The 22,641-nt window shown below is 40.3% G+C and overlaps 1 protein-coding gene across 1 annotated transcript; it reads left to right on the forward strand.

The window, feature by feature from the left end:
- The first annotated feature begins 1,611 nt into the window (after positions 1–1,611).
- MYLK4 (myosin light chain kinase family member 4) lies at positions 1,612–12,577 on the forward strand. Its single transcript, XM_056331505.1, has 8 exons — positions 1,612–2,050; positions 2,876–2,895; positions 5,699–5,804; positions 6,634–6,727; positions 7,849–7,958; positions 9,089–9,230; positions 11,629–11,699; positions 12,445–12,577. The coding sequence occupies exons 1-8, from the start codon at positions 1,689–1,691 to the stop codon at positions 12,575–12,577; spliced, it is 1,038 nt and encodes a 345-aa protein (XP_056187480.1). The 5' UTR covers positions 1,612–1,688.
- The last annotated feature ends 10,064 nt before the right edge of the window (positions 12,578–22,641 follow it).

The raw sequence follows: 22,641 nt of genomic DNA on the forward strand, positions 1-22,641 counted from the left end.
TGCGGAGGGTATACCAGAACAAATGTTTAGTAATAGGACTGATTTATGCCCTGAGTACAATATGAATAAGCCATGGGACTGCTTGCATGATTAAGACACTGAAATTAAGTGCCTGGCCCTGTATATGTATTACACTGCTTCAGCTGGTAGCTCAAAGACCGAAAGTAGTCCCTCTGGAAAATGGTTGGAGGTATATGCATTTTTTCACACCCTGTGGACCTGTTACTAATAATAATAGCACCAGTTTCATAGCACTGTGAGAGGAAGAAGGCAGGTGGAAAAGGAGCACCAAGCAACAGGAGATACCGTGGTTTACTGTGGTCACCATCCTACTGCAAGTCTAGGAGCAGCCAATGAAAAAACACACTGAGCAAACTGCATAGGAATATAAGTAAATAGCTATAAAAGTAATAGCAGAGTGTTTATGAGGAGCTGGCTTGGTATGAAGTGCCTCTAGATGTCACTGTAATATTGTAAAATGTATGTAAGAGAGAGCTACAAAGCTGACATTATGGGTTTTATACTCTGATTCCTGGTAACTGTTTTGGTCAGCCTGTAATAAATTACTGGATCATTAAAGATGCCGTTACCAGATGTTGATTAACAGCAAAAAACTTTTTGAAATCTATCAGTAAGACTGTTACTGAACATTTTACTAGAATATTAAATATTCCTAGCTTTGGTTTAACTAACCTAGTTTTTAACAGCAAAAGCTAGTGTGCAGGGCAACAGCTCATTTCTGGATGTTTTTTTTCTTTTAGTCCCTGAGGCTCAGTCCTGATCTTTTCTGGGCTGTGTTTATGCCAACACTGATGTTAATACAGCTGAGATAGTTTCTCCTGCTTTACACTGGTACCAATCTGATCATCTTAGTAGAGATTAAAATAAGGGCCATAATTTATAGGAAAAGCATGAATTAGAACACAGAGTACTTGAATGTGACCAAAAAAGTCGATCTGCAATTTCATGAGGAACAATACAACATGAACACTGTGTACACTGACTAATACATCAATTGCCCTCTCCACAGGCCATCAAAGAAAAGTCACATTTGAATGAGACGGGAGCAAAAGAGAAGAAGCCACCAGATTCAACAGGTTAGAATATTTTTTTTTCTAATCAGTTTCTAGCTCCTAAGCCTACAACCGTACAAAAATAGCCATCACTCTCTTGAGCAGCTCCAGTGAAGTTGCTTGGGTTACATGTATGCTCATCAGCAGGAGTGAGAATTCTTCAAGCAACATCAACCTACTTTTCATGCGCCTGTGCAGGTGGTGGCAAACTGCTCAAAAAAGTGCCTTGCATGAGGAGATTATTAACCCTGACTTGGCTGACAATACATTTGAGTGAGAAAAATGTTTTCCAGTGCTCTGTACGAAGGGAAGAGTTTCTGCCCCATGGCATCCCTGTTTTAAAGGAGTAGTCTGCTCTTGCTTAGGAGACATCTACACCGACCTTGAAAGTAGGAGAGGAAAGCAAATGCTTAGTTCAAAGTATAACAGAAGTTATGCTAAGTGCACAACCCTACTTTAATATTGTTACTGACTATCAGAGAATTACTGACAGATGCATTGGTAATTTGTCCGCTTACAGAGGGAGCCATCCAGAAGAGCCAGTCCTGCTCTCAGGAAGAAGTTGATAAGCTGAACAAGGAAAATGCCAAGAATGAAAGTTCTGTTCTGCTTGAAATGGATCTACCCAAATTTCATACTGAAGGGCCAGTGGAGAAAGAAGAAAGTTTGGCTTTCAAAAGCTGTTACAAGTACAGGAGAAGCTCTGTTCAGAAATCCTTCACTACAGTAAAGCAGCAAGATGATGCTGGTGATAACGCTTGTCAGAGGGTAACTGGGCAGGAGATAGAGAGTGAGTCCCTAACAGACGGGGAGAGGAAGGAGGAACATTGGGTGTCTGGAAATGAAAGACAAGAGGAGCAGGAGAATGAAAGGGAAGGAAATGCTGGTAGGAGTGAAAAAGTTGAGGAACCACCAGCTCCTTCCCAAAATGAAGATGAGGCAGGACAAAGCCATGATCAAGAGGCACCAGACGGAAGGTAAGGTCGGAAGCTCAGGCTGCACATTCTTAAGACACATGTGTAGTTCAAGTTCCAAGTCAAAGTGGCTGGTTAATATAAATACTGGTGAAAATTCAGCCCAATACAAAAGTGTAAAATGAGTTTGTCTCTCTCATCTGAGCTCTAAGCTGAAATTATACCCTTAAAAAAGACAGGCAGACAATCTACCAGATATGGTCCTAGCAGTGTAGGTTATTTGCTTGGAAATAGCTTAGGAACATGGGAATTATATTAGGCTATTCATCTTTGAGGAGAATTCTTGCATTGTTATGCTTATATACTGCAGCTTCACATAACCTATGAGCAAAGTAAGGTTGGATTAGGCCATATACCAACTGGGAATTAAGTTACTGCAAAATGTAGTAACGTAAGTGATAATATATAACTGTGAAACTTTGCTGAGGCAATTAAACAGATATTTTTTTTTTACTGTAATTCTTTCTTTGCTGCACTGATATATGGCCCTTCAGGGATAAACCAGTCTAAGCTCTCAGGAACCTATATGAACAGACTGAAATCCCACTGCTTTCCCTGTGCTTTAAAGGTGAGATTGATGGTCAAATGTTAAATCAGAAGAACTCAGGTGAGGATTTCAGTAACGGAGAAACATTTTGCTGTCATGATTAACTCAGAGGTCATTTTTATTTCTCAAGATGAATGTTAGAACAGTTTATTTTACACCATGAAGCAAAATAACCTAATGCTATTTGAATGCAATAATTGTGTAGGCATTTTTCACCTATGTTTCTAAATTTGCTCTGCTTTAAGTGTACCCTGCTCTAATGCCATATTTTGTCCTTGCAGGTGTAAAGGCTGCGAAAAAGGTACAGGACATTATAGCTCAATTACTGAGCAGACCTGCCAATTTGAGCATAGTGGTAGCAGTAAGCCTCGAGTGAATGATGAAGGCCTAATGAAAGATGACAACAAAAAGAAAGGGTAGATGCAGAAAGTGTTGATGACATACGTAAAACTAAAAAAAGCTCCTACAGGAAGTATTCCTAAAGGCAAAGCATTCGATTCCACTGGTATTACAGTGACAATCAGAGACATCTGTAGAAGAAAATGATTTCATGATTGTAATTAGTAGGGGAAAAAGGTGTGCATGGTAGCTCTGACGGGAAGCAGTTGTTCATGGGCCACATCCTAAGCTGCTGGGAAACAACACGGTTCTGTTTGCTTCCATCTTAGAGGCTTCTGCCCTGGCAGAAATTAGACACAACTAATTTGCTTCTGCCACAGCTACTCCACTAATACTGTCCTCTTTCCCTCTTCTTTTAACAACAGAGCTAAAACTCCCAAGTACAGAGTAGTGGGAGAAATTATACCATGTGTGGCAAAATTGGTTGATCTATGGAAGTGCTGAGAACACGTGTTAACACAGAATTTGCAGTGCTTTGGATGTAGCCTGCAAAACCAGCTTGCTCATATTCACACCATTGCGATGTGAATTGAGAACGACTGCAGCCTATAAAATAAATGCCCGTTTTTGTGTGGAAGCCTGACTGATGATGTTGAGCAGCCTGATAAATGGTACTCATGCACTGAACTCTGGAGCAGTGTTCATGAGTGCTCATTTCTAATATTAGAGCTCCAGCTTGAGAATTTCAGTGCCTATCCCTGTATATGAAGTGATGCCACATGGAGAGGATGGCCTGAAGGATTTCAAGATGTATGTGTGTGCATGTGCATGCATAGGATTCAGAATAAATTTATTTGCTTTGGGGATGGGGGAGGAGTGAGAAAGTGAAACAGTTATTAGATGTTTGTGCTAGTCTTTTGTAGCAGGAAACAGGAGATAGCCTACCAAAACGTTAAACTCTGTAACCTGCCCTGAGCTCTGGCAGATTGTTGGGGATGACATTAAGGATAGACTGTCTTTCTTGGAGCTTCTTTGATCTGTTATGGGATGTTGTTCTAGAATAGGGAGAAATCCCCTCTGGTGTGCATGAAAAGAAAAAAGAGGGTCTGTCACTGGGAAAATCTTGAAGGCTAAACCTTGGGCATAGTTTTAAAGTGGCATTCTGGTCTCTTCAAAAGAACTCTTCCTTGGCCAAAGTTTGGTAGCATTTGGGAGCTGAGCTTTCAGAATGACATTTTCTTCTGTCACATGCTGGGGAGCCTTGGACTTTAAGTTGTTAAGAGTCAAATTCTGCCTTTAGGATAGAGGTTTTCTTGGCATTTTGTGGGTCTTGGTAACAAGCAAAGGCCCATACTTAAGGGCGTGCAATTCAGACACTGCAGAATCCCAAGTAGGTGGCAAACTTCCAGAAGCCCCAGCTTTTCACAATTCCTTGACCATGAACTAACTTCCTGACCATGTAAGTTATTAACACTGTCAAAAAAATATCTAGGTGCACAGCTGGTGTCCTGGAAAAATGGACATTCACTGCGAATAAGGACAATCTACTGCTACATTAATGACCAAAGTATTACTGCCAGCTACATGCTGTCATGTTTTGTTTTTTTTTTGTTGTTTATGTTTTTAATCATTTTCACTTGAGTAATGAATGGTTTTAAAATTGTTCAACAAGCATCACACGAAAGGGAGCCGGCATTCCAAACCAGAGAGCTCATGTTGAAATGCTGGGGCTCTAGCCCTCCTAACCAGTTGAAGAAGTATTTCTCACCTTGGTCAGCCAAAGGTCACTCTCAGGAATATCAATCAAATGAAAAACAATGTGGGTATGAAATTGAAGTCTCAACACCCTGCAGAAAAATCCAAAGAGAAATTAGGCACGCAGGGCTGGTCTCCAGCAGGGATTTTGACATCATGATGGCAGAATGGTCCAGCATGTGGAGGTCCAGACTGTAATACCAGAGACCTGCATTTGTGCTGAAGCTCCATAGCCGCTGCAGTGGGATGCTGGAAACCCATCTCTTCTCTGTGCCCCTCTTTACCTTTTATCTGCTATCCTTTTTTTAAGGACGGAAATTTTCTAGAGCAGCACATGACAGTTACCATATATCCTACCACACTAGGTCCTAAGCCGTACTGGAAGTCACAGGTGCTACTGGCCAGGGTGGAACTCCCTCATGTGCACAAGCTCTAAATGTGATCTTTAAAAGCGATGGCCACACTGTAGGGAATGACACATTGTGTCAATCGGTAGAGAAGGGGATTCTTCACTATGAACTGCAAAAGGTGGGAAATAACCTCTTTTAGCTGGGCCTAGAGGAAAGCTCAGCCTCTCTTCCTACCCCACAGGAGAGTTACAGTACATACTCATCTATTAATAGTCCAGGGGTGGGGTGGGGTGGGATGTGGAGAAAAAGCTGAATTCCTTTGAAACAAATTGCTGAGGCCCTTTGTGGGCATGAAGTTATATTGGTTTAGTCTAGTGGTATTCACTTTGCCTCTTGCTACTGTTGGGTGGAAATGCTAACTTAATAAAGAAACCCTTGTCTTAGTAGTGGAGCTCCCCAACACCACCCTGTTTTCTGAGCCAGAGCTCCTGGAATAAAACTCTTCTTAAATAACAGAGAAAGACCTGTCTATAGAACTTAACAGTAGGTGTATTCAGTTCTTAAATGAGCTTATCTGGGGAAAAGAGGGACTAAAATATAAGATAGACAAGCGCTGCATGTGACCACTCATATGCTATCTGTCTGTTTTGTCTTTTATAGATGGTAGTCCTACTCCACCAGCACCGTTTGATCACCGGATTGTCTCAGCCAAAAGGGTGGGGATCAGCAGTTATTATAATGTCAGCGAGAATGAAATCCTGGGAGGGTAAGTCAGGTGAAACCAGTCAACATGGAAAGCAAGGCACAAATTTACAGCCAAGCACCCTGGGAGGTGAATGGAAGCAACGTACCTCACTAGAGCTGAAGTCATGAAAGTCTTAAGCTCTAACAGTGCTTTAGAGAGGGCTGAAAACAGGAGGCTGATTTTACTGTGTGAGTGAACTTTGACTTAAGCTTTGGCACCAGCAGACTTGGCTTGTAGTTGGTATTGTTCTAGGTCAGCCAGCTGCCCTCAGGTTTTATGACGTGGCTCCTAGGATGCTGTAATACTTTACCTCACATCGCAGCCAGCAGATGTAGCAACATGTTGTAGCCTTCTTTCTCTCAGTGGGTCCGACCTCTGAAAACACATGCATGTGTTTAGATAGATCATGAGGTTACTTGATCTCTCATGCTGACACTGTTTAGGAGAGAGTGATATTGTCATTTTTGATGGCAGCATGGTCTTGGGTATGGGTTTGTTTCATCATGAAAACACAACCCTCTCTTGGAGAAGAATGATGAGATGGAGAGGGGAAGATTGTGCATGTGAGTGAGTTGTTATCCTTACGGTTTGTCGACTTCCCTGGGATTAGTCATTGCATGTTGTGAGGTGAGTGTAGTGAATCATTCAAGTGGGATAATATCAAGTAGAGCAGCGTGTGATTTTGGTGTACCTAAATGAGGAGCAGCAAGTCTATTCTACACAACAAAACGGCAGCAATAGAGCAACTGAAATGGAACCCAGCAGGGAGAAGATAATGTCTGTTGTTTATAATTCAGGGCTTACACTAGTACCATTGGTTGATAACATTTTTTCTCCTTTTTTCTCCTAGAGGGCGATTTGGTCAAGTGCACAAATGTGAAGAGAAGGCAACAGGTCTCAAACTAGCAGCCAAAATTATAAAAGCAAAAGGTCCTAAACAGAAGGTTGGTAGAGCATGATATTAGTCTTTTGTTCCCCAGTGGATTCCACCGTGTTCTTCAGCTACACAACAGACCTTGGCCAAGTGGCTCACAAGCCACCATGCTCATAGGACTTGCTGGATTACCATTGGCTCTAGTTCTATTTCCCTTCTCCTCTAGAACTTCTAGTAACTCATCAAGGTCCTCTTTTGGGGTTTCCTCTGTTAGTTTTTTTAAATCTTAATTTTTCCAATTTTCTTTTCTGCTCTTCATGTTTATTTGGCTTTCCTTTTTTGCTTTCTGCTGTTAATTCTGTTGGTGTTTGCTTTAGTGGTAAAAGCTTTTGTCAGGTCTGTGACACAGCATATTCCCAAGCACACTGTAGCCTTTGTTGAAATGACTTGATGTCACATTCTGATAACAGGCATGATCTGGGCTTCTGACATTAACACAAATACAGATGAGAGGAATTAGTCTGGCCTGTTTTGCAAATCTCATGGCCATCTGGGACTTGCTTCCACAGGAAAGACATGCATAGCACCCTTTGTGTGACAGCGGTGTCATTAATGGCATTCAAGGGTGGAATTTGTCTCAGCTAACTGGGGTTACTAAAATACAGCTGCAGCCAGGCTGATCACCAAGAATCCCCTTGTATTCAATGGAGAAAGACTGGCATCACCAGAGAATGATTCAGCCCATCCTAAACTGCGCATCTGAAATAGCTGGGCTGAATGGAAGTAGCAGTCTCTCTCCCCTGGCTGCAAAGGGAGGTTTTGAGGACTGTCCTGGACTTTTCTTACACAGTTTAATTTGGTACAACTACAGCTGGTCGAACCAAGTCCTGTTCTGCTTCACTCTTTTCTTTACATCCCTGTGAACCCACCACTTGTCCTTGTGAGCTCTCGCCTTCCTTTTTGCCCCAGATAGCTTATTACTGAAGCTGTCCCCCACCCGAGCTCCGAGTTCAGTCTAGTAGCTCCTATAGCCTTGAAATCCACCACTGCAGCAGCAAAGGAAAACCCTGTGTTTGGTTGACACAAGTGAAAACATGAAGATAATGTAGATGTCTGGTTCAAACTATGTCCTGTTTCATGTAGCTTTCTTAGAGAAAAATCTTCTGAAACAATACTCATGACTTTTTACAGGATGAAGTAAAGAATGAAATCAATGTCATGAACCAGCTGAATCACGTCAATCTCATCCAGCTATATGATGCCTTTGAATCTAAAAATGACATTGTACTAGTCATGGAATAGTGAGTGTTTTTTTTTCTTTCCCTTTCTGTCTTTACCACTTTTGCTAGAATTGTCCATTTCCTTCTTACTTTCCCCTGAAATTATAAATAGAGCTTCTTTACCGGTGGAAAGAACATGTAAAGATGTTCTCAGGAACAACAAAAGAAATGGAATTTAAGGGAAAAGTTTTCCCATCCAGCCATTTATGCATTTTTTCCAGTGATGTACCACTTTCCTGGTGCTGTAAAGCCACAGCTTCATTTGAGGCTAGAGCTGTATTATATATCAGCTCTCTAATTTCAAATTCTGATTTGTATCAGCTAAGAAACAGACCTCTCAGAATATCCTCTGTTCTGTGAGGCAAATGAGAAGACATCTTACACTGAAGAGGAGCTAGCTATAGGTGTTGTGCCTAATCATTATACTGGGTGCCTGAATGTATAAACCTGTTTTTTATGCTGTGTTATCAGGTTAATTAGGCACAAAATAGCTGCCTTAAAGTCAAGTTAAGCAGATGTTGTCTTAAGGAAACCAAAAAGGGTATAACTTGAACATTGAGAGGCATGGCAGAAGGTTCAAAGTTACATGAGTCTGGCTATTTTGGACATTCTCAGATACTCCTCTAAATTTGGTCTACGTGATTAGCATATCACAAAAGGGAAATGTCTGTGTAGCTATGAATGGGTGAGCTGGAGGCATTCTGAAATGCGAGAAGTTAAATCATTTTTGTTGACTTTAGATAGTTTCAAATTGAAATTTTGGGTCCTGTCCCTCTTAAACTCTGAGGGAGTAGACTGCAGATTTAAATACAGATTCTCCATCATGTTGTCTTGGTTTTCCATGTGAATTCATTAATTTCATTGGTACAAAATGATGACTTAAGACAGCATAAGGTTCAAATTTCAAGACTTTCATATTTATCAGTGGATGAGAGACTGGACTGTCAGACCTGGTAGAAATTCAGGCCAGTATGCATCAGAACCCAGTTCTTGGGAAGTTCGGATCAGACTACAAGCTCATACTGTAGACCCACCTTACTGAACTTGACTGTGAATGATTAAAATAGTCAATAGCATAAATTCTGTATTACTCTAACTGCATGGGATTGGATTTGGACTTAGTCACCACTTTATTGTCTTTCTTTCATCAGTGTGGAAGGAGGAGAGTTATTTGACCGAATTATTGATGAAAACTGCAATTTGACAGAGATGGATACTATCTTGTTCATAAAACAGATCTGCGAGGGAATTCAGTACATGCACCAAATGTACATTCTTCATTTGGATCTCAAGGTAGAGAACTGAGATGTATGTTTTGTGCAATGACAGCTGTGGAAATTCTTATTCTTAATGGTAGGCCATACAGTTTAAGAGATTCCCATGTCAGAAACAACAAAGGGCATTATTCTGCTTTCCTCAGATCAATGTGTATTTAATTTAACCACAATGAGATCAGTTAAATTACTACAGGAGTAAGTAAATTAGATGAGAATTGTGGGCATATGTCATCAAGCCCCACAGCACTTGAATTTTCCACAGACTGATTTTACAGAAAGCCAGCAGCTGGCTACAAGTACCTTCCTATTTTCAATTTTGATATTTGGATCTCAAGATACTGTGTAAATATTATTTAACTCAATGGCACAAGATCTCCATTTTACACATCAGCCGTGGAGTAGCAATTATCCCCATTTTTTACCATGCAGAAACCAAGGCATGAGTGAGTAGAACTAAATTCAAGGGTCATTCAGTATCAGTGGAAACCCTGCACATCTTTTTGAGGCATATGCTACACTGTCGTAGTCGTGACAAGGCTTCAATAGATAGCCAGCTTAAGGGAAAATACATTAAAATGTACTTTCTAAAATGAAAGGAATAAAAATGATCAGTGGCTAATGTAACAGATACAATATGTCTGTGTCAGGTTAGGCAATTAGTGTGACTGAAAGCTCAGAGAAGGGTAGCAGATTTTGTACCATGTGCTTGTTAGTTATCTGAACTGTTCAACTATATACACAATCCCTTCACTTCTTTTTAAAAACAAATCCACCAATTTCACATACCTACTCTGGCTGACTGCTAATGGTTAACTGTCACCCCTTAGAAAACATTTGTTGTAAAGGTATTTTTATTAGACTGTACATGTGAGTTGGCTCTTTCTCTCTTAACCCAAATTTTATCAAATAAGAGACTTATTTCTTACCACTGTTTAGTGCCCAAATAAAATAGGATGATGTCTTTAGATTTATGACTGGCTATAAAGCTTCCTAGTGATCCCTGAGCTTTGCAACAAGGCAAAAAGAAACAAAAAGTACGCAAGATGGTTTTCTCTTTGGTGAGATTTTTATTACAGCTGCTTTTTTTGGCTTGTAATAACTGAGTTAATATAATACATCTTTAATGTTGTTAGCGTATACGTTATTGCAGTGGTTAAGCAAATGAGCAGATGCTTGTTAGGACCTGCTTCAGTCACTAATCAATGACCAGACTCACTTTTCTCTTTATAAAACATCCAGTTACCTAGAAACCTGTCAAGCAGAAGTTCACACGGTTCTTTGGAACACATTAATTATGTTCTTGGAGATGGCACAGTTTTAATAAGTCAAACTGCTGACAAAAAGATACATATACAATCCAAGAAATTCTTCCCAAATAGCTCTTTTCATGTGCTTGCCAGCTATGCCTTCTCCCTCCTGTTTTGCTTGTTCATAGATTGCTGTCAGTAACAAATGAGTTTCAGGAAGAAAGCTTGAAACTGAAAGAAAATCATGTTGACCATAATAATCCAGGACCTCAGAAACTATGGACATATGGTGTTTAAAGTCCTACATGTAAAATGAATTAGTAATGGTGACAAAGGTTAGCTAATGTTTTAAGTGTTGAGGGCTGTTTTGTTTCAAAGAGGACTCAATGAGCAACAAGACGGAGTAGCTATAAAACTGCTGGCAGTGAATATGAGACTGTATTTTAGGTATTTACATTTCAAAGACAATTGGCCAAATTCTGTTCTCAGTCCCTTCTGTATGAATATGAGTAATTCTAGGAGGTTAATGGATTCCTGCCAGGGAAGTGAAGAACAGCATTTGGCCCTATGAAAATCCAGAAGGATTTAACCTGTGAATCCTACCTTTTGCTAAAATATCTGAGAAAAGCATGAAGTTGATGTGATTAGCTTAATATATCACTGTTCAATCAGTTACTGCCAGAACATTAATGAACTCAGAAACTTAAAGCTGTAGGATAAACTTCAAAGCCCAACAAAGTAGGTTTGGTTTTTTTGTTTTGGTTTTTTTTGTTGTTGTTGTTGTTTTGTTTTTCTTTTAATAAAAAAATCTGGGTCAGCTTATTAAGGTCTGTAAAATCACAGTGCCAGCATCCTGAAACCCCATTTTAGAAGCCTGCATTCTCTGTCCCCCTCTCCTTAATGAGTTCTTTATCTAAACTGCTGCCTTACGTCAAATTGAAAAGTCAAGGAGAAGAAAAAGCAGTTGCAAGGCACAAAACACATGACCCCAGCTGCTGTGCGATAGCAGGGGGTGTACCCGTGCAGAGAAATCTGAACAAGGAGTAAAGCAAAAGGTGCTTATGAGATGTTTGCTGTGTTTTTAGCGTTTTTCTCCCTACAGTTTGGTAAAAGCCCAGTTTTCATACTTGTTTCTCACTGAAGTGTTTTTTTTATTTCTCTTGGCAGCCTGAGAATATCCTGTGTGTGAACCGAGCAGCAAATCAAATAAAAATTATTGATTTTGGATTGGCGAGAAGGTACATGCATGTGTTCTTGCTAATAGTAAATGAATTGGGAAACAGTGAAAAAAAGAGTATTATGTCTCTTCAGTGTCCTATTTGATACCTAATGGTCTCCTACTGTTCTTAGGACAGATTTAATGTGACTCTTTTAACCAGGGTTCTCTTTTAATAAGGAATGTTGGGAGCTGAGTAAAAAAGATTTGTTCTGAAACGTTTTTTCAGGTAGAAGGTTTAGAGAGGGCTGATTCTAACTAAGCATGCACATAAGTATCTTGCAACAGATAAAATGGACAAAATGGGTGGTACTTCTTGTCTGGTCTTGTCTCCAACATTACAAGAATCTTCAAAAGAGAGTGTAAGAGACCATCAAGGGCTGTTACCATATATCCCATGCTCTATCACCTCCTAGTTTAATTAGGTACCATAACTTCAGTGAAGGATTTACTGGTTAAAAATCCCATGCCTATGATATGGAGAAATCCCAAAAGGATAATAACAGCTGCTCTGAGAAGCCCTTGAAATCTGAATTTCTTCCTTTGTATAGCAGTTGGGTTTTGCCCTTAGCTATGACATAAAGCTTGCAAACATTTTTCATTCGATATATGGGTATATTTATTTTTACTTTGTACCTCTGTCTGTCCTTGTTTTCCTACTGAATTCCCTGTATGCTTCTAAAATCCCTCTAAGTGCTAGACAACTTATCATGCAACTTTAATTAGGGTTGTAATTGATGTCCTCTGTTAATGTTTTTATTTCCTAGATATAAACCCAGGGAAAAACTTCGAGTTAACTTTGGGACTCCAGAATTTCTTGCTCCTGAAGTTGTGAATTATGAGTTTGTCTCCTTTCCTACAGACATGTGGAGCGTAGGAGTCATCGCTTATATGCTGTAAGTAATTTCAGTATCTGCTTTGTAAGCTGTTTCTAGGTTGAACTCTGTCAGTCATCCAGATTTGTTGTTATAGTGGAAGATTGACAAAATCTGTACCCAAAATATGAAATGTAGGGTTCTTTCCAAATTCCACATTCAGTAATCTCTCCTCTTTTCCAATCACCATGATTTTTTTCTTCCTTGTTTCATTGCACACCTCTCATGAGTGAGCATCACACTTCCAGAGGAATATAGACTGCTTGGTAAGTTCCCAGTTGGTATGTGCAAGAGTTGTCAGAGGTCTAGAAAATATAACCTACCATGAAAGACAGTAATGCTTGGTCTGTTAGGGAAGAAGGGTGATTATTTAAACCTGCAAGTAGAAGAGAGAATGGGAATGGTCTGGAGACTTTCCTAGACAGTAACATATTGCAAGATAAGCCAAGAGTGACTAAATGATCATAGGTGGCACATTGGAGATCATGTACAGGAAAGGGAAAAGACAGGACGATTGAACATACTTCTTTTTATTTTAGCCTCAGTGGATTGTCTCCTTTTTTGGGTGATGATGACAATGAGACTCTCAACAATATCCTGTCCTGTAGCTGGGATTTTGAAGATGAGGAATTTCGAGGTGTTTCTGACCAGGCCAAAGATTTCATCTCAAAGCTTCTCATCAAGGAAAAATGGTATATAATCCCTGTATCTTTGAAACGTGTGTTCCATGCTATCATGTCATAGTTGTGTCACTTGTGCTGCTCCATTGCAGAACTATCATGAATTATCTAAGTTTTTTATGTCCACGTAGAATATTATAATGCCACTTCATAGATGCTGTTCATTGTGTCCATAAAATGCTCTGGAGTTATCTGAATACATTTTTGCTGTGAAGCAAAACTTACTTCATGGATTAGCTGCCATCTGGCGCAGTGTCCTGAAATGACAGCATTGCATGATGGCAGAACACATGACCTGTAGGAGATAATTCTTGAATTGTAAGATTCTGGGAAAAACACTTAATAGCATTCTGGTTTTCCTTTAGCTGGAGAATAAGTGCAACTGCTGCCTTAAAACACCCATGGTTATCAGACCACAAGCTCCACTGCAGACTCCAGGTCCCTAAATTTAAATATTCTTGTGCATTGTAGATCTGCTGTTGTCTTCTTCTGTTGCCACATCACTATTTGCTTTGACCTTTTTCTTAACTGTTTTTGAGTCTTCCTTGCTGCTGCATCTCTTGCCACTGTGAGCCACATGTGTCTTACTGCTTTTTTTTAGCTGTTGTAATTTGCATGCTCATACTTGCTAATCAGTTCTTGCACGTCTGGGAAGAAATGTAACATCATGCAATTGCTGTGTGTTGCTGAGTGAATCCATTTTCTTAGCAAAATGAGACTATTTGCAAAATGAGCACTGAATTACCATATGAAAAGACTTTTTCAGCTGAGAATGATTCTGGTTCTTGCTTTGAAAACCCTTTCAGGCTCTCTTGAAGTTCCCTATGAGTGCTGCTAGATTTCATCCTACCTCTTCCCAAGGGATACCTTTCCCGAAAGAGCTTGGAACCTCACCCAGTACATATCTTTGTACTTAAGCACATTCCTGCCTTTCAAGGGAGCCAGTTTAGTGGGCAACACAAAAGAAGCAGTTTTTTATTCACACAAACAATTCAGCTGGGCTGAGTTGGAGAATCAACAAGATTTTAAAGCATTTTGATTATTCCTCTGTTAAGTAGTCAGTGAGTTGGGGAGATTCACACTGTTGATGAGCTTGCTGCTGGCTGATTCTAAGTCCATTCTGTGGTTCAGTGGTTTGGGAGGGGATAATTTTATGGTTTCAGGATTTTTACAGCATTTGAGGCTCAATATTCACTTCCCCCTTTGCAAGCAAAGCACATCTATGTTAAATAAAATGACAACTGTATTGCCTAGGATGTACGTGTCAAGGTGCCTCTTGAACTAGAACCATCATTAAGAATTAAGAGACCGTATTATTCATTATCAAAATAATCTTGTTAAAATAAGAGCAAAGATTGTGATGATAATAAAGAGCAGTAGCTTTGCTGATGAGATGGTGTGGGTTCTGGGCAGGATGGACCAAGCAGTGTCCTGACAACTCCATCTTGCAAGATGTTCCTGTTATACAGAGTGAGGATAAAAAGAAGTAGGACAAAATGAGAAATAGTATCAATCAAATAAATTATTGTCATTTGCATTTAAATTCAGTTTTCATTATAATCTCCCAGAACAGCAATGCCTGTAAGATTTTATTTTTAGAAGAATTTATTATTAGAAGATTTACAAGTGTCAGTACATGGTAAAAACAAGAGAGTTTGTCACTGTTAAGTACCTCCTCAGAGGGTTTCGTAGGATACACTTTGACTCCTTATTTGGGCTCCAGTGAAGCTCCGATTCCTGCAACCTGGGGAAGAGGCTGTCTTTTCAAATGCTGCAAGAACACAGGCTGCTTACCTGCTGTGCTGCTTCCTATCACCAATTTTCTTCTCGGGAAACCCTACCCTAATAGAAACTTTACAAGTCATGTTGTCCTTCGTAGCTCCTCCCCTGGTATTTTTTGTTCATACTTGTGCTTTGCAAAATAGCCTCACTAAACATGCTGATGTTGCAGTGTTCTGCCATTATCTTAACTAGAAGTAAGATCTGATTGATCTTCAATTAATGCTCCAATAATGGCGTTTTTCTTTTTTTTTGTTTGTTTTTATTTTCCCCTAGAAGAAGGCTAAAGATGACTGTGTGTCCCAGGCACCCCCGGCTCAATAACCTTTCTGAAAGAGCTGCCAAACAGAAGGTTTGTTTCAGGTCCCAAGTGTTTCTTTAGACATAAATACTGTATCCCCTGCAGAAGGGATCAGTGGGCAGCCGAAAACCTTGCATAGTGCAAAGCGCGTGGTCCAAACTGTATTCACCATCCCTGCTGTTGTCTGGAAAGCATTCAAAATGTAAATTGGCTCTATCACTTATACCAAGTCACAGCAATGTGCAAAAAAATTCATATCTAGGAAGCCATATGTGCTGCAAACCCTGGCCGTTTTAGAGGGAATGGTTATGCTCCCACTGGCTCTCATGGGGCAGGATTTCACCCAATAATTTTTCAGTGTTGAAAGCTTTCAGGTTTTCATGCTGTGGTTAGGAGTATGGTTTAAAAAGGGTAGAAATATGAAAAGTAATTACTTTTTAGCAGAGGCACGGGCCAGACCCTCAGGGCAGCTCCACTAACTATAGCGAAATGAAAGCAAGGTGTCCCCTGAAAGAAGCTGCTCCCCACTTTTGAGGACCCTATTCTGACAGGGGACTTCTGTGCCCTTTGAGCCTGTAGCAACCCAAACAATTTTGACAGACCATCTCTCTCTGTCCTTTTTTCTGGCTCCCTGTCTTTGCCCTTTCATTAAAAACCACTTCATTAGTGGTTCTCAGCTGGTTTGGTTGCCTCCCTTGGGGATGAGGGAGACTCAAGTCTGCTCTCATGTTCTGTCTCTGGTCTTTGACCCAAGTGTACTCACTCAGCCACTTTGAGATCAGGCTACCTCAGGCGGTACAGTATCCCCATAAACCAACACACCAATTCCCACAGCCACTTTTACCAACTACCACAGGAGTTGGTGCCTCTGTTGAAGGACCATGGGAACAACTCAAAGGCTCTCGGGGCATCTCTGGGCAAAACTCAGTGGAGGGTCAAGATGTGAATGAGGCTGAGAACACACACACTGTAAAACCACTTCCTTTTAGTTGTGCGTCATGAGTAATAACCAGGATGCCAAAATAAAAGCAGTCCACTTTTCATCACAAGCAAGTTTTTAGTGCTGCCATCATCCATCATCTGTTTGGTAGGACAAGTGATGTACTGGGTTTTGTTTGCAACAGGTTTTGTCCATAAACTCGTAAAACAGAGAGTATTGTAAGAGGTTGAAATTTTTGTTCTGTTTTGACTAAGATTAGAACAGGTATTATATAGTGTAGTGTAGTAACTCAGAAGTTAACGATCTTTAAATGAGCCGTCTTGGGGACTTGAAGCTGCCTTTCCGTGGTACACTGGGGGTCAGTGAGGACTAAGGTACCATTATTATATCCTACTTGCTCTTGAAGCCACATAATTTCCTGATACAGTAATGTCTGAACATCAACTTCTGTAGTGGGGATCCAGTGGGAATTAATACATCTTTGTGATCCTCAGCATTCATCCCCACTTCACTGATGCTGGGACAGGTTACACGGAGCTTTGGTCCACTCGCCTGTATGCACAGCATCTTTCTGAGCAGGTTTTCCTGACCTACCTAGTTACAGTACTAGTGTTTTTATCTGGGTTTCTCATTTCAAGCCACTAGCTGCACAGCAACCAAATGGTGAAAATTCTCCCTCTCTAATGCAGGAAGCACTGTATTACACGATTTTCTATTACAACCAAAATCAACTTTGAGATAAATAGACTGTCCAACAGCAGTCAGAATTATTTTTAAATAAACTTTTTATAGCTTTGTAACATAGTAACCTACCCATGATCTAACTTGCAGGAAAACCTGGTTTTGGCTTTTGCAGTGTTATTTCCTCTGCGTGTGTTTTCTTTTTGGAGTTTATTTGAGTTTACTTAATGAGTGGATCTAAAGTCATAGCAGTGCTTTGTTTTTAAAGAATCCCTTTAGCTATTTTTATCAGGCAAGTAGTATGGTTACCACATTTAACCCAAAATAATACACTGAAGTGCCAGTTGATTTAGAACTGGCATTATAAATGCTTGCAGTGGTAACACAAATAAATGGAGAGGTTTGCAGCATGCCTTTTCATGCTATGATCTGTAGGACAAGGGAAGCAAAAAAGCAGAATAGCTGCATTTCAAGAGAGACCTCCAGGACCATTTCTCCACTTAACAAAGGGGCTTTTTCTTTTTAGTATTGTATAAAACATCTCACAAATAAGGTGGCCGCAAAACCCCTTTGTAAGCAGGACGCTTCAGTGCTGCTTTCTTTTCTTTATGCACAAAGAAACCACCGTGTGGTTGTCCTAGAACGCTTAACCGAATAAAAAAGTATACTGCTGAATTAACTGGATTCTTGTTTTGTTTATTTTGCAGAAAAGCTGCTGTGTGGTTACTGCTGCTAAGAGAGTTGAAAATATCAGCAGTCTTGGTGCTTTACCCCCCTGCCGTGACCGAGACTCCTACTAAATGGACCAACAGCACTTTAGCTGCAGGACAAGTCCCAGCATTGCTGAGCTGCTGCTTCTCTATTCAGCTGTTGAAAGAAGGAAAGTATTTCTCCAGGTTGCAGAAAGGTGTTTCTTCTGGAGCACCATGTTCTCCATATCTGGGAGTGCTACGTTAGCTTGGACTCATAACGAACTTCTCTCTATCTTGTCTTACATCCTCATTTACTTATCAAAGGCTCCTTAAGGTTCAAATTATCAGGTTAAATTGGCTGTTCCACATCTCATCCCAGAAGGCAGTCTGTCACTGTGTTATGTCTGCAGCCAAGGCTGATTTGACACTGAAGTCAAATAATTATAAAAAAAAAAAAAAAAAGGCAGCCAATTTAAAGCTGCCTGATGTAGAAGATTTGAGGTTTGTTTTTCCTGTCGCACTAAAATGAGCTAAGGATTAGCTCAACCAAAGGCAAAGCCATGTTAATGTAACACCAGGGGAAGTGAGAAATGAGGCTTTCCTTGCACATAGGTAAACTCGATGCAACCATGATATGATACATTTTAGGATTCTTTAGCCTGGTGAATTACTGTTCACTTTAAATACACTTGGATTAATTAAACAAGGAAGAGAACAAGGCACTATTCACTTGTACCCATGCAGGCTCTGTTCTCCAATATGCAAGTATAATTCAGAGTTATTTTAACAGAGGGTGATTTTATACTAGCTAATTTGTTTAATGCTAATAGGACTGATTAAGACCATTGGCAAAAAGGAGAGTCAGTCCTCTGCTCATTATAACCTCTGGGTACAGGCCCAGATGAAAATCCTCTGTTTTTCTAAAGTTTTCTTTTCTAATCCTGCTGCCAAGCCTTTCTGATTCTTAACTAGATAAAAAACTGGGAGTCAGAACAGCTGAATGCTTTACCTGAGATTGTTTGAGTATGACTCATCGTTAAGTGAATCTGAGTCTTAGTTGCCTAGGCTGCGAAGTTAAAATAATGAGATTTATTCCCTGCTGTATATGGCTTTCTGACTGCTTGGTTTCAGAACTACATAAATGCAAAAGCTAGTGAATATTTTATTCAGTGATGCTGACTCATTGTGGTGCCTTTAGATTGTCTTTGATTAATCTGGTTCTGATCAAATTACTGGTTCTGATCAAATATTAATGTAGCTATCTCTATATATTTATCTATACATTTCATATGTATTTATATTTAAATTATGTCTTTTTTTAAAGGGGATCAACATAAAGACAAAACAGTATTATTCATCACCACCCAATGAATTGTTTTTCATACCTTTGTCCATTCTGGATAGCATTCATATTGAAATGAAAGGGGCCCATTAATGGGGTATCACAGCCATGACATTCTCTACATCCAGTTTGATCCAGTGTTTTAAAGCTGTTGTAGTAGATGTCTTATGACTGCTCCTGTACATGATTAGGGCTTTCTACGGTGAAATCTAAGAAATACCGATGTGTTGTACTAGTGGTTGCAAATATATGAGACCCACTACTATCACACAGTGACTCACCACGCAACTATGGTACCATGTAGAGCACTGCCACCTTCAAATCCTTATCTGTAGTCTTAATGAAAGCAAACTTTGACTAGCAGAAATGGAAGTTTCTTTGGGGAAAGATTAAGCAGTCTCAAAGCAAGAAGATGAGCGTATGACTCTTAAACAGAAATCAGGCTGCCTACTTTTAGTCACCATTTATATTTGCTTGTGCAAAACAAATAGAAAATCTACTGTTCTGTTAGAGCTGGCGTTCCTACTCCTGTTCTAACTGCCTTCAAGATATTGTAGCTTTTTGTATAGTAAACAACTCAATGATCAGACTATAATGCAGCAAACCACTTTGGAATGACAAGATCTCTCATTATGTACTTTAGTGCCAGTGTTGTAGGTTTGGGTTGGGAGTTTTGCTTTTCCTGTGGTAGATTTTACATGGGTATGAATAAATAGCATGTCATTTTGAATCTTACTAACTATACTAAAATAAAAGTTGTGACTATGGTCTTACCTGCTTTGTTGCTCAGTTGAAGTAAGAGGATTTGTCATTCGTGGATATATACATCTGAGTAGTAATTAAGAGCTTAGTGCCATAAAGATCAGCCCTGTCTTAGAGTGTGTTGCACTGTCAGCCACAAATCCTCCAGCAGCCGCAAGAGAACGTGGTCTGTTATCCACATAGTTCATCCATACAGCACTCCGTCAGAAATACACACACATGAATTACTAGGGCGGGTAGAAGAGCTTGATGTATCTCACCCACCGTGTGAAGTTAGGCCCTTCTACAAGGCATGAGTTGAAGAGGGGGCACCTCACCAGCTAAACAGGGCAGTATGCTAATATACTCGAGGGATTTAACTTTCATTCTTACTAACGTAAATAGTGACGATCACACTCTTGAGTCTTAACTGCCCCACTCTTTCATCCTTAGAACAGCTCCTGTAGTGAGGGGTGAGGTTGAGGTGGAGACAGTTGGGGGGAGGCTGGACTGAACGAGTCTCTACAGTGACTGAAGGTGCCATTTGGTGCCCAGGGTTAAGTGTAAGTGTGGGCCTGCAGGTGTCCAGTGGAGAAGGAAAAAATCCCAAACATACTTCATGTTACTGCCCCATAGACTAGAACTGCAGCACCGAGTCAAAAGGGAGGCATGTTACAAAGATCATTATCATTATTAAGGGTAAATAAAGTATACTGCTATGTAATTATGACTGATGTGAGTAGTGACGGGCCTGAGAAAAAGGTCTCCAGAGGTGTCCGTCTGTATCTTTTCTGGCTGTTATAATTGTAGTTAAATAATAACTTGACACAGCTTCTTTTTAGTGGGTTTCTAATTCTGACTCATTGCACTTTGAGCAGTATGCTGTTTTCTGTGTGCGTGTGTGCATACAAGTTTGGGTTTGGTTCTGTTTTCTTTTGCCCCATCCCTGGAAACGTTCAAGGCCAGGTTGGACAGGGCTCTGAGCAACGTGATCTAGTGGAAGGTGTCCCCGCTCATTGCAGGGGGGGCAGACTAGATGACCTTTAAAGGTCCCTTCCGACCCAAACTATTCTATGATTCTATGATTTAAATATGTTCTGTAATGACTAATAGCTAGAAGCTGTTATACTAAATTATTGTTTTGACACATCATTATTTATTTTCTACTAGGTAATAATAATAAGTCAACTACATCTGTGTGAGTTTGCTTATCTTTTTTGTTGTGTATTGGTTTAACTGATTGCATTTGGAAACTGGATTGCTGTGCTTGAGAACAGGTTTGGGTGTGAAAGACACTGTACTAGCTGTTGTTACTCCACTTACCTGCATACCCACAAACAACCAGAGATGGCTGCAGGTACTACAAGAGCGATATAGAAACATCAGTGATGGTGGCAGGGATAAAGTATCAAGATGCAGTATTTGGTCTGTGTACACCATTGTATTCTTCCTGACATGTCCAAATTAAAGGCCATATCATGGGAACGTAGTGTTTTATACTAGGTGATGATTTGACCCCCAGGTTTGCATACAGACTCCCTGCTGGACTGCAAAAGGGCAGTGGGCTTTCTGTCTGGAAAGGCAGCTTCAGCAGCAATGTTACATAGGGGCTGTTCTGCAGGAGTGACCTGTGGGAAGTCACTGGAAGTTGAAGGCACTCTAACTGACGGATTTTCCCAGGGTCTCAGATGTAACTGTACTCAGAAAAGCACGACTTGACTTGTCAGGCACTGAAAGAGATCTTTCACCTGGAGCTTGTAAGAATTAGGATGCTGTTATTCCCATTTCTATAGCTGCAGCAGAGAGATTCAGCTAGAGAAAATCTCAGAGAGTTTTGCCCAAGATGTACTAGAGTAGTGTAACATTAGCATCAGGATTAGAAGCAAATTTATTTGACTCAAGGTGGCACAGTAGTGGCTTTCCAACTCTTTTTACATGTTGAGTATCCTTGAGGCTATGAAAGCCTTTGCCACAGGAAAGTGTCCATACTGTTGTGTCTGTGTTTGTAAGCACCTGCAGCCAGTCGCTCCCCTGAGTACCCGCACAGCATAAGCAGCTGGCAATCTGTGATAATCCACTCTGTGATATCCACTCTGGAGATTACAACAGAAACTACTTCTTAATTTCTTTTTCATATTCCTTCCAATGTCAGAAGCTGAATAAAGTTAAAGCCTAAGATAAATTCTGCTATAACTTGATTCCAACAGGAATAACAGTGCAGCTCCACAGAATTAAAAAAGGGAAGTGCTTGGTCCACCTTTTGTGATGTGAGTAACACAAGAGCCCTGTTTAATCCCATCCTCCCTGCCAAAAAAAATCTACATTGCACCAATTAAGATCAGTAAAAATAAAAATAACTTTATATTTTAACAGTTAAGGACTCTCAGTCAAGATGCAGTTTTTCTGCGGTGGTGAAACTGCTGCAGTAAGAATCAGGGTATTTCAGCATCTTCAGTTTAATGCTGACGTTACAAATCACTGACAGCCTCTTTAGGCAAAGTGGCCCCCACCAGCAAGAACTGTGAGAAAAGCAGGTGTTTGTCAGCTGTTCTCTGCTAATGGGGACCTGAAAACATCTCACCCCCTTCCCCTGGCCCCACCAGTGAGCAGGGCAGTTAGCATGTGGATTTTTAGTATGTGGTAATGACTGAAGTTTTGCTTAGAGTCAAACCCACAGCAGTGATGAGTGAATGAGCACTGATGCTCTAAACTCCGTCCAGGAGGATGCCACATCTTCACAGACTACTTTGATCTTCACCGATAAATACTTGTCCTTGTGTCTTGTGTGAATAAAATTAAACACTGCATGAATCCACTTAGGGACATTAGGCTGTTTCACCTTCCATGAAGGCTTGGTAGCTGAACAAATACCTACCTGTTTCAAATCTTAGATGAAGACTGGTAGAGATAACACTTTGTAAATATGTCGGTTA

Source organism: Falco biarmicus, chromosome 3 (genome assembly GCF_023638135.1).
Source record: "Falco biarmicus isolate bFalBia1 chromosome 3, bFalBia1.pri, whole genome shotgun sequence".
In the NCBI taxonomy this organism is placed as follows: Eukaryota; Metazoa; Chordata; class Aves; order Falconiformes; family Falconidae; genus Falco; species Falco biarmicus.

Bases quoted from the DNA above. Each gene is read 5' to 3' on its own strand.
- MYLK4 (XM_056331505.1), top strand. From the start codon at position 1,689: ATGGATCTACCCAAATTTCATACTGAAGGGCCAGTGGAGAAAGAAGAA. The intron at 5,805-6,633 runs GTAAGTCAGGTG...TTTTTCTCCTAG, and splicing joins GAGAATGAAATCCTGGGAGG to AGGGCGATTTGGTCAAGTGC. The intron at 11,700-12,444 runs GTACATGCATGT...TTTATTTCCTAG, and splicing joins GATTTTGGATTGGCGAGAAG to ATATAAACCCAGGGAAAAAC.